The sequence below is a fragment of the Callorhinus ursinus genome, unplaced genomic scaffold (assembly GCF_003265705.2).
Source record: "Callorhinus ursinus isolate GAN/ISIS: 27379988/994484 unplaced genomic scaffold, GSC_fseal_2.0 scaffold4, whole genome shotgun sequence".
Taxonomy (NCBI): Eukaryota; Metazoa; Chordata; class Mammalia; order Carnivora; family Otariidae; genus Callorhinus; species Callorhinus ursinus.
Window position 1 is genome coordinate 56,246,101 of NW_027397066.1, and position 12,070 is coordinate 56,258,170.

The 12,070-nt window shown below is 38.6% G+C and overlaps 1 protein-coding gene across 1 annotated transcript; it reads left to right on the forward strand.

Annotated features, from left to right (window-relative positions):
* Positions 1 to 7,867: 7,867 nt before the first annotated feature.
* UTP3 (UTP3 small subunit processome component) lies at positions 7,868 to 9,882 on the forward strand. The gene has a single exon (XM_025887812.2). The coding sequence runs from the start codon at positions 8,418 to 8,420 to the stop codon at positions 9,816 to 9,818; it is 1,401 nt and encodes a 466-aa protein (XP_025743597.1). The 5' UTR covers positions 7,868 to 8,417; the 3' UTR covers positions 9,819 to 9,882.
* The last annotated feature ends 2,188 nt before the right edge of the window (positions 9,883 to 12,070 follow it).

Below are 12,070 nucleotides of genomic sequence, written 5' to 3' on the forward strand. Positions count from 1 at the left end.
AAGAGAGGCTTGAAGATCGTGCACTGCTGGCTTTGAAGTTAGAGGAAAAAGCCATGAGCCAGGGAATGCAGGTAGCATCTAGAAGCTGGAAAGGGCAAGGAAACAGTTCCTCCCCTAGAGCCTCCAGAAGGAACACAGACCTGCTCACACCTTGATTTTAGCCCAATGAGACCATGTTGGACTTCTAACCTAGAGAACTATAAGGATAATAAATGTGTATTGTGATAAGCGACTAAGTTTGTGGTAATTTATTATAGCACCAACCAGAAATTAATATAGGTATTATTTTGGCTCACAATATCCTAGTATAATTCGGGCAACCATGTATTTTTATTTTTAAAAAATTTCTCTTTAGTGGCACCTGGCTGGCTCCATCAGTGGAGCATGCGACTATTGATCTTGGGGGTGTGAGTCTGAGCCCCATGTTGGGTGGAGAGATAACTTAAAAATAAAAATATTTTTTTAAAAATTTCTCTTTAATGCATGAAATAAAGTTGCCATTATAGCAAATATTTATAGGTGGTCTATAAAACTAATGCTGCTTACCTAGCCCTTAATTCAAATGGTCATTCATTCATTTATTCTTTCTTTCAACAAGTATCTATTGACATGTACTCTACATAGCAGGGATACAAGTGAACAAGAAAAGTTTGACCTTTGATCAGATGGGTTTACAGTCTATTGGGTAATGATAACAAATATTTACATGATGACAAAGTACAATGTGCCATAGGAGCACAGATGTTGGAGGAGAGGGTAGGCAATGTCAAGAAAAGCTCTGAGAGGAAGTAATGTCTATGGTGAGATTGAGAGATGAGTAGAAGTCAGGCCTAAAAGGGATGAATATGGTTTAGGATAAAATACAACCCTGACAATTTGGAGTTGAGAGAAAACACGGCTATTCAAGAAAATGAATGTTCAATATAGCAATAGAAATCCAGAGACTATGTGTTATATATGTTTCAACATATATCTTCCCTTAAGTACCTAGTACAATGTTGTATGCTGTGCAAAATTATTTTACATGGATGTAAATTTACCATTATTGTATGATTTGGTTGTAGAGCAGTGATTTTGTATAGTTAATTATATTATAGTTGATTATTAAATATCTCCAGTTCAGTTCCTTAGCAACATGAAACAAGTTTTCAAATATTATCAGTTATTTACATTTATACAAAAGGAAATACTTATGTAAACACTAACATGTTCACTATTAGTTTAAATATTGTATAGTAGAACATTAATTGTAGTAGCTAGTAATCACAGTGTGAAGTAATCTCCAATACGGCAATCAGTGTAGACAGAAAGAAGTTGAAGGAAAATAATTTACAGCAAATAAACAATTTTACCAAAATCACAGAAGAAAAAAAGAAGAAATGTTCCCAAAATTCATTAATGAAGAAATAGCAGACCAATCTCTAAATGATAACCTCTATTTATGCCTTATGATTATTTGCCTAGACTCTGAACACATCTACTACATTCATACCAAAACAAAACTGGAGAGATGAAATATTGCTGATGCCTCTTAATTCTCTTATTTCCTGCCATTATGTTGGTTGAATTTGATACTGTATCTCTGAGCAATCTTAGTCTATAAATCTGAAGGTCCAAGTTTTTTGGTACACATTGAAGCAGAAATGCATAGGTCTCTGGGCTCTACAAGTTTTTCATTAGTGATAAAATAGAGATTAGGAAACAGTACAATAAAATAATTTTAAAAACCAACTTCAGTATGAGACAGACTTGAGTTTAACTACCAGTTATATAATCTTCGGCAAATTACTTCACATTTCTGAACCTCATCCGTGAAAAGAGGATAATAATGGTACCCTTCTCATTAATACACTGTAGTAAGATAATGTACTTAAAAGACCTAACGCAGTGCCTGATACATAATTACTATCTCCCAAAATATTCAATGTTACTGATAATAGCTAGTGGAGATGGCCCAGACAGGTATTAAAACTGTTGGACATGATAAAAATGCAAGTTGAGCACACAAGGAGGCTTTATTCAGATGTATTTTGTTGGTGGTGGTGGTGGTATGTTTCACAGGGTACGTTTAGGGGTCTTAAACTTTCATAGGTTTAAATTATATATTTAACTGCAAATAGCTCATTTATTAACCTGAACCTTTTAAGTTTGACACTTGATGAGAGATAGATAGATAGTCCTGTAACTGTAGTGGCAAGTAGTATACTCCTTCTGGTCTAGTTAATGTGTGCTAGCTACTTAGGTAAAAACAATCAAACCTTATTTTGCCTGTTTTCAATTAAATATCAAATATAGTTCCATGTTCCAAATGAATGTTGAAGACCCCCAAATGTCTTTTCTAGAAAGTTTAGATATTTCTCCTAAGCTTCAGACTCATATACTCTATTGTCAATACACATTAGACACTTGAACTTCTTCACAGACACCTCAAAATGCAGCAGTTTTGAAGTCTAAAACTTAGACTTAAGTCTCCCGTTTCCTGTACCCTGCTAGCCTCTTTCCTCCTGAGAGGAAACCTGGGAGTCACTGTAACTCCTTGCCTCTTACACTTAATCAGACACTAAATCCTATAATACCATTTCCCAAATAGCTCTTAATCTGTCCACTGTTTATATCCTTATTCCCAGGGCCCTAGTTTAGACAAAATTCATCACCTAAATGACTGTAGCAACCTCCGCACGAACATCTTGCCTATAATCTTACCTCTTCCCATCAATTCTGCCCTGTTTAAAACCCTCCAATGGTTTCCCTTTGCTCTTAGCATAGAGTCTAAGTTATCTCTTAATACCACAAATAGATATAGATCAATGTCCCACTTGCAGAAGTTTATTAAATTCTTAGGATGTTTTTAATAACTTCTAATACCTTACTGAAATTTAACAGAGTTCAATTTAATTCTCATTATTTGATTAGCTATTTACCAGTACTTACTATGTATGGTAACTGAGTAATTGTATTAGATATTGTAAGCATTAGAGATTAACAGTGATATATCGGGGAGGAAAGATGAGACAAGTACATAAATATTCTTAACACAATGGAGAAAATGTTTTAAAATCCCAACATAGGAGGAGTTAAAAGGCTATAAGATGCTAATGTAAGGAAGCATATCAGAGAATACAGCCTGGAGAAAATATGATTTTAGGTAGGCCTTGGAAGCCATCTAAGAATTGATACATAGGGCAGCATAAGCAAAAACCAAGAGAAAGAAATCTCAAGAAGAGAAAAAGAACAATGAGTATTTTAGTTTGGCTGGACTGTAGAATTCTTCAAGAAAAATAGTAGGAAAGCAGCTGGAAAAATAAGGTGGGGCCAGATAAAGGCAAACTCTGAATATGAGGCTCAGAGCTAAGGCCTTCATTCTATGGAGACTGAGGAATGGCTTAAAGAGAAATATTTTTTCTGAGCCATGTTTCAAAAGACCTTAACCATCAAAGCTATAATTTTCATAGAATCAATAGCTAATATGTAAACAATTATATCTACAACGTTCCTCATGATAAAGAAAAATTAAAAAGGATTAAAATGTTTGGAAAACAATTACACAGTATTTAGTTATATTAGAGTTTGGAAGGGGAAATAGTGTTGCAATCTCATTAAATTCTTCATTTCATAATTGAGGCCACCAAACTAAGTCATTATCAGTTAAAAGCTTAGACGTGTTCATATGTTTATCCCACATTTCAGTACAAGTTCTATATTTTACTTCTGGATCACTTTTAGGATTTTTGTGTCTTTAAATAGATACAGGTCTTAGTTGCAAAAAGAATCTATAACCTACTAGTTTCAGGGTAAGTGGTTTCTGAGAGAAATGAAAGCAGATGGCAACTATATTTCATCTCTTCCATTTTCTTTTTTACAGTTAAAAATAATCCTTCTTTCTTTTCTGCACCCAAAAATAGTTCAAGTAGTTTCTTTGATTATATCAAACTATCTAAAGAAGTTGAACATCAAGGATGCGTTTTCCCATTATTACTAACATATAAAATTATTTTCACCGTTACTACTTCTTTGAGCATGAAAAAAGCTACTTCTTTTGACAACTTCACAGCCTAGTCTGTGACACTGGCATTAAAAGTAAAAATGCATTTAACTATTAGCTGAAGTACACAAAGCCATATAATAAATATATGATGTTTCAAAGGTTACTTTTAAATTAAAAAAAAAAACTGCTGATGACGAGAGAAGCACAAAAGACACTGCAATTCATTGTTAAAGGCTGCCGTTTTCACATGCTGACACTGAGTATAGAAACATACCTATTCAAGTACTGAACTAGATTCTGGGGATTTTAAAAATGACTACATGGATCCAGACTTAATGGGGCTCATAGATTTAGTGGAAAGAAATAGAGTAGTAGAGCACGTAAGTTAGAACAAAAGGTTTTAGTAGGGGAGGGATCAGAGGTATGGCTGGAAAGGTTAATTTTTGGCAAAACTGAACTTTATCTTGATAGTAACTGAGAATCATTGAAAGTTTTTAAACAAGGATGTAGGATGATAGAAATTATATTCTAGGAGGATATATCTGATGATACTGAATCAAATGTACAGCAGAGACTGGAAATGAAATTTATAAAGGGAATATTTGAAAGCCAGTACTAGCTAAGTAGTTTAGCTTCAATATAGTGTGGATTCTGAAGACAGACTACCTGGGTTTAAATTTAGTTCTACTCTTACTAGCCTTACGACCTCATTTAAGTTCTATTGTCTCACTTTCTTCCATTAGAGATTATTATAGTACTTTCCTCATATAGTTGAATGTCAAGAGCTTGTAACAGTCTTGGCACATAATAACTGCTCTCAATGTTAGCTATTGTTGTTGTTGTTACTATTACTGCTACTGCTGCATAGGCCATAATTGAGATCAATTTAAGCAAATTTGGTGGTAGAATACCTTCAACACCCAGAACTCATGCCCTGAATAAAGTATCCTACTATCACCTAATCTGTCACTCACAAACCCCTACCTTCCACAGTAAGAAAATCCCCCGAAAGTCCTAGACTAAGGCAAAAAGGTTATTCTAAAAAAAACAAACAAAAACCTGTTGGCCCTCATTACCTGTAGTTTGCTAACACCTAAGCCAGCATCACAATAATGTAATATTCAAGTTGATGATTAATTATAGTAGCCACAAATATAATGGTTAAATGCCAAATGTTATTCAATATTTGTGCATTTTCTCTGGGGACTGTTTTTCACTTTATTTTTTTTTATTTTATTTATTTGTTTATTTTAGAGAAAGAGAGAGAGGAGGTATGTGTGTGAGCTGGGGGAGAAGGAGAGGGAGAGGGACAAGCTGACTCCCCACTGAGCTCAAGCCCCACGTGAGGCTCCATCTCATGACCCTGAGATCATGACCTGAGCCGAAACCGAGTCAGATGCTTAACCGACTAAGCTACCCAGGCACCCTGTTTTTCACTTTAATTGGCATAGGCTCATAACAAAAGTATTAAGCTGTCTTTTCAGAAATACAAATTTTTGAGAAAAAAATTTCCTCACCTAATAATTCTAAGTTATGGAATATCAGGCTATGGGACCTTCTGGAATTGAAAAACTGGCTTCTGAACGGTTCTTTATCAAAAAGTTCTGAGAATGCAAAAACTAATGATGTAATGTATGGTGATTAACATAACAATAAAAAATTTAAAGAAAAAAGTTCTGAGAATGTTGGACTACAGCACTCTCTCAACACACAGTGGATATTGCAACTCTTTTCTAAATACTTACAAAATGTACTCTTTAGTATAAATAATATTAGAGCAATGTGATCATTCCCATTAAAAAACCAAAAATATTTTTCTAACTTCTATATAAAAATATACACAGTCTGGTCCTGAAATATGGCTATAAATTCTCAAATAATTTGCAATAAAACTAAGCAGAAAAATTGGGATTTGTGGGCCTAAATAAAACTTAATTTTTATGTATAATGAAAATGTAATACATTTAAAGCAAGGATATAATTACAGTCCCACTTAGATGCAACATTCTTGAAGCAATATTTCAGAATAACAATCTAGAGGCAATCCCTCACTCCTCTGATCTCTCACAGCACAGGGTTTACGTCACACACTGCTTTCTATTTCAGTAATCTGTATGCATGTCTTCTTTTATATCTGATTATAAAACTCTTTGGGGGAAGAGACTCTGACTAATTCACCTTTGGATCTACTATAGAATGTAGTATGCTGCTACAGTTAGTAAGCAGTTAATATTTGTTTAATAATAAAATCTATTAAAATTTACATTCAAAAATGAATTCTGTGCTTACCATCAGAACATAGGACTTTTACCCACACCTTTTTAATTCATTAAATTGTATTTTCTAAACTCTTATGAAGGTTTTAAAATGCTTAAGATAACTTTTAGCATTTTAGAAATATTTAATTTGAAATATTACTTTTCTAAGAATTTGTATTTTTCTAAATGACACTATTTGTTCTGCAAAGAAATTGTATGTCACCCTTAACTTCAGCATCATATTGAAAGTTCAGACCCTAACCCCCTACATTTGAAGGTGTCATTAATACTCTGAATCTATCATATGTAATGTCTGAAAACTTAAACCTTAAACCAAGATTATAGGGCAGTCCTGTCATACTTCTAGCCCTAATAATACTTCTAAAGACAAGTTTGATTAATTCTTCCCTATTACCACCCTCTTCCTCAAATATTTTAATTTATGTTCTTGATTTCTGTCACCTGCCCAGCAAAACCTACCCTCTGGAAAAGGTCTGAAACTAATTTACACTGAAGGGGCAAAAGACTGATAACAGCTCAATGTGAAAGCCTGGTGTGGGAGGGAGCCCTGTTCCTGGCTTCTGTGCCAGGTACGCTCACGTAATCTCCCCAAGTCTCTGTTTCCACATGAATAAAATGAAAGTAGTTAGAATTAATGATTCCTAAAATCCATTCCAGCCCAGATTATCACCCTTAGGAATGTTTGCAGCCTTATGCATCATTCATTCAGTTTTACGAAGCATCTGAGATAGGTAATCAAATACTGTAATTTCAATACTTACTCATTAAGCGAATATTGATTGAACACTTACTGTCAGACACTGTACTGGGTGCTTGCAATACCAGTGTTTGCAGAGATCTACTAGGTGATAGAGAAGAACTGAGGAAAAGACAACTAAGGAAGTAGAGATCAAAGAAGCAATGCTTAAGCTCTTTACAGCAAACATTTCCCAAGTTTGGGCCGGAGTACTAAACCCTTAAGTAAGGGTATTGGCGTGTACAAAGGCAGCAATGTAAAAGGCACGTCGAGTGTTTTCGGCAGCTGAAGGCTGGGTTACATGGGACAAATGTTCACAGTACTTATCCCAATTAGAATTTGGCACGCTTTGTGTGACGATTGGATTTACGCGTGTCCCTCGCTAGGCCTCAAGTTCCTAACTCCGGAACAGCGTGTGCTTTTGACCGACCACCACTGGTTTCCCAGAGTCTAACACACTGTCTCATGCTTAATAAATGTTGAAGAATTAATTCAAAAAAAAAAAAGGGGGGGTCCTCCGTGAGTGTCATGTCCAAACATCTTTAAGAGTGAACTGTCCACTAAAAAGTCGCGGTGCCTTCTGCAGCCAACTTGAGCTCCTGGGAAAATCAACTCTTGGGAGTGGGGCTCTGCCTGCGCACCGACACCCCCCCGAAACCCCCTCAGGGTCACAAATCACCGCCGAGTCACCGAGCCCTGAGGGCACAGAGCCGGAGATGAGCTAACAGCCGCCCCGAGGCCCGGCCAGGATTCTCGAGACCAGCGGCGCCGTCCCGGCCTCAGGTTATGGTGCCCAGAAACGTAGAATTTGGACGTTGCGGAGTCCAGACGGATGGGCGGAGAGGATATATAACAACTGCAGTGACTGGAGAGCTCCTACAGATCTACCTCGGCTCCCGGTCGGAAACACCCGGTACAGTCGCAGTACAGCTCACGGGACAGTCCCCCGACCTCTCGTAGACGTAGGGATAGAGCCTCCTCTACCGGCCCTGGCGACCTCGCCTAGCGATTCCCTCACGATCCCGTCTCCCAGCCACGCCCAGACTCGCGAGAGTAAGAACAGAGGTCTCAAAGGGCTCCACGGAACGAAACTCCTATATCTAGTGTTCCTTCGCGGAAGGATTTTAATTCACCGGAATCGATCGGTGTTAAAGGGCAAAAGCGAAGAGGGAGGTGCTCTTAACGTGACAAAGCCTGCGGGACGGAGCGGAAGTCCTGGTGCACACGCCAAACAGAGAGGATCCTGGGGGCCGGAAGGAGGTGGAAACTCCTGCCGGGAGCAATTCGCCCGCAAGCTGCCACGGGAGGAGTGTGCGTGGCTGTTTAAAGAGGCGTGTTGCTGGAGCGCGTGCCTGGTTCGCGGAGGTCGGAGGTTGCCGAAAGGCTGACATCGGTGTAGAATTTGAGACCGTGAGTTATGGTGGGAAGATCCCGGCGGCGCGGAGCGGCCAAGTGGGCAGCTGTGCGAGCCAAGGCAGGTCCCGGCCCAGCGGACGAAAATGAAGACGATTTAGAAATGCCACCCTCGCCAGGGGACTCCAGCTACTACCAAGATAAGGTAGATGATTTCCATGAGGCCCGATCCCGGGCTGCCTTGGCTAAAGGCTGGAGCGAAGTGGAGAGTGAGGACGAGGAGCATGGCGATGAGGAGGAAGAGGTTCTAGCCCTAGATACTGCAGATGAGGACGATGAAGAGGATGACGATGACGATGGTGGGAGCTCCGTGCAGAGTGAGGCCGAGGTATCTGTGGATCCCAGTTTGTCGTGGGGTCAGAGGAAAAAACTTTACTATGACACAGACTACGGTTCCAAGTCCCGAAGCCGACAAAGTCAACAAGAAGTAGAGGAGGAGGAAAGAGAGGAGGAAGAGGAAGCGCAGCTCATTCAGCGGCGCCTCGCCCAAGCCCTGGAAGAGGATGATTTTGGGGTGACCTGGGTAGAGGCCTTTGCAAAACCAGTACCTCAAGTAGATGAGGCTGAGACCCGGGTCGTGAAGGATCTGGCGAAAGTTTCAGTGAAAGAGAAGCTGAAGATGCTGCGGAAAGAATCACCAGAACTCTTGGAACTGATAGAAGACCTGAAAGTTAAGCTGACTGAGGTGAAGGATGAGCTGGAGCCATTGCTACAGTTGGTGGAACAAGGGATCGTTCCACCCGGAAAAGGAAGCCAATACCTGAGGACCAAGTACAACCTCTATTTGAACTACTGCTCCAACATCAGCTTTTATTTGATCCTGAAAGCCAGGAGAGTCCCGGCACATGGACATCCTGTCATAGAAAGGCTTGTTACCTACCGAAATTTGATCAACAAGCTGTCAGTTGTAGATCAGAAGCTGTCTTCTGAAATTCGTCATTTACTCACACTTAAAGATGATGCTGGAAAGAAAGAACTGAATTCAGAAGCAAAATCCACCAAGGCCAAGCCAAAATCTGGTTCAGAGACTGCTGCTGCTGCCTCTACTGTTGCAGGTATTTCTGATGATTCTGATCTTGATGAAGAAGCTGCACTGAAATACTATAAAGAAATAGAAGACAAGCAAAAGTTGAAGAGAAAGAAAGAAAATAGTATTGAAGAACAGGCTCTTGAAGATCCGAATGCAAAGAGAGCCATTACCTATCAGATTGCTAAAAACAGAGGACTTACACCTAGAAGAAAGAAGATTGATCGCAATCCTAGAGTAAAACACCGGGAGAAGTTCAGAAAAGCTAAAATTCGCAGAAGAGGCCAAGTTCGTGAAGTTCGTAGAGAAGAGCAGCGTTACACTGGTGAACTCTCTGGCATTCGTGCAGGAGTTAAAAAGAGCATTAAGCTTAAATAAAGTTTTCACTTAAGATTTTTGGCAATAATTTTAGATCAATAAATTTTTATCTTTAACTTTTGAAGTGGTTGTATTGATATATAATACCAAGCCTTAAATTTTAAAAATTCTTGTCAACAGGGAAATTTGGGTTATTGCTCATTTTTTTGTTGTTCTTTAATTTATATTATTAAAGTCATACCGGGAATTTTGGGAGGAATACAAAAGTGCTTGGTAAAAGAGATGGTGTTGAAAAAATTTCTCCAATATTCTGTCAAGTAAGTAGCCTAGGAAAGTTTCACAGCTGGTTGTGGAGCAACTGTCAAACTTAGAACATTTTTATAATTTTTTTATGAAGAGAATGCACCTTTGGAATCATCTTATTTGTAAGATAGCCTATAAAATAGTTCTGACATATTATTTTCATTTACCTAAGTGTAGTTCTTGAGCAGGATACTTGTAATTAATAGGTTTAATGTTGAAGATTTTATACATGCTCTGTGGTAAAAGCTTAGTAATGAAGAGGAACTTTGGTTAAAAGTAGAAAAAGATATGCTTTAATTACATTAGTTGTGAACATTGTCTAATAGTCCTTAATGTGGTAAATACTGTAAAAATTCCATTTTCAGTACTCTACCGGTGACTTGCAGCAGTTGGTGTTTGCACACTCCATTTGCTGAAAATTTGGTAGGATTACTATGAGGTAAGTGACAAGTTCAAGTAGTAAAAAAAAGTTACATGTTTTTTTAGTTATTCTGGTCTTTAAAGTAAGAGAGAGATGCTGAGATGGTGAACTTGAAAATATCTGGGATGATGCCAGGGAAGAAAATGACCAGACTAGTGAAGGAAAGCACAAAAGATGTAACGCTGTCACTGTTCATTAGCTATTGTTCATTAAACATCTGTAGCTGCTAGAGATACAGAGATGATCAGTGGTTAATATTTATTAAACAACGGCCATGTACCAGTTGTGCATCACCTCATTTAATCTTTATAATAACTTTGTGAGGTGTGGTACTGTTCTCTGTATATCACTTACGAGGATGCTGAAATTCCAGGAGGTTAACCTTATAAAGGACATAGGCTTGGGATCTGGACCTAAACCAGCTTAACTTGAGCTTTATCTTAACCTCTGGCTTACAGCTGCTTCCTCAGTAGCACACATGTCAAATTATTTTTTTGTTTTCTTATAAAGAGGTAGGTTGGAAATAAAAAGTAACAGTAAGTGCTGTGGTACTTTTGAAAGGACTTTATTTATACTTAACATCCTTACTCCTCACAACTTTGGTGCAGTAAATTCTATTAGCCATATTTCATTTTATTTTATTTTTTAAAGATTTTATTTATTTGACAGAGACACAGCGAGAGGGAACACAAGCAGGGGGAGTGGGAGAGGGAGAAGCAGTCTTCCCGCCGAGCAGAGCCCGATGGGGGGCTTATCCCAAGACCCCAGGTCACGACCTGAGCTGAAGGCAGACCCTTAACAACTGAGCCACCCAGGTGCCCTGTTAGCCATATTTTAAACATGAGGAAACTGTGGCTCAGTTGGTTAAACGACTGCGTTCGGCTCAAGTCATGATCCCGGAGTCCCAGGATTGAGTCCCACATCGGGCTCCCTGCTCGGCAGGGAGCCTGCTTCTCCCTCTGACCCTTCCACCTCTCATATACTCTCTCTCTCGTTCTCGCTCTCTCAAATAAATAAATAAATCTTTAAAAAAAAAGAAGAAGAACTTTCAAGGTCATGTAACTTTTAAGTAGTAGAGTCAGGATTTCAATCCAGCCTTTCTGGCTTCCCTTTTCTGATACAGTAGGAAAAGTATAGGTTTTGCAGTTAACTTACTAGGGTGCTTTTGAGTTAATTACTTGATTTCCAACTCATTTTTTTCTTCTGTATGGTACAACTATATCTACCTTGGAGAGGTGATGTAACAGTGGTTAATAAGAGCTCTGGGATAATAGAAAATATGTGTTTTGGCTCTGCCCCCAATTCTTGGCACAGAACTCCTAAACCGTTGTTAATTACTAAGTGATAAGAGCACTAGGAGCACTTTTTTCTTCTAATGAGGTGACAGGGTGGGCTCCTGCTTGGCTCTGGGATGGGGGCTAGTGTCCAGAAAGATCAAGCCATATTAAAAGCTTGGAATTTTCAGCCTCACCCCCCATTCAACAGAGAGGGGAGAGAGGCTGGAAATGGAATTGATGACTGATTATGCTTATGTGAGAGAGCCTTCATAAAATCCCGATCGTATGAGGTTCAGGGATCTTCCAGATTG

What these genes read in the sequence shown, in the direction of transcription:
- UTP3 (XM_025887812.2), top strand. Translation starts at nt 8,418, where the DNA reads ATGGTGGGAAGATCCCGGCGGCGCGGAGCGGCCAAGTGGGCAGCTGTG.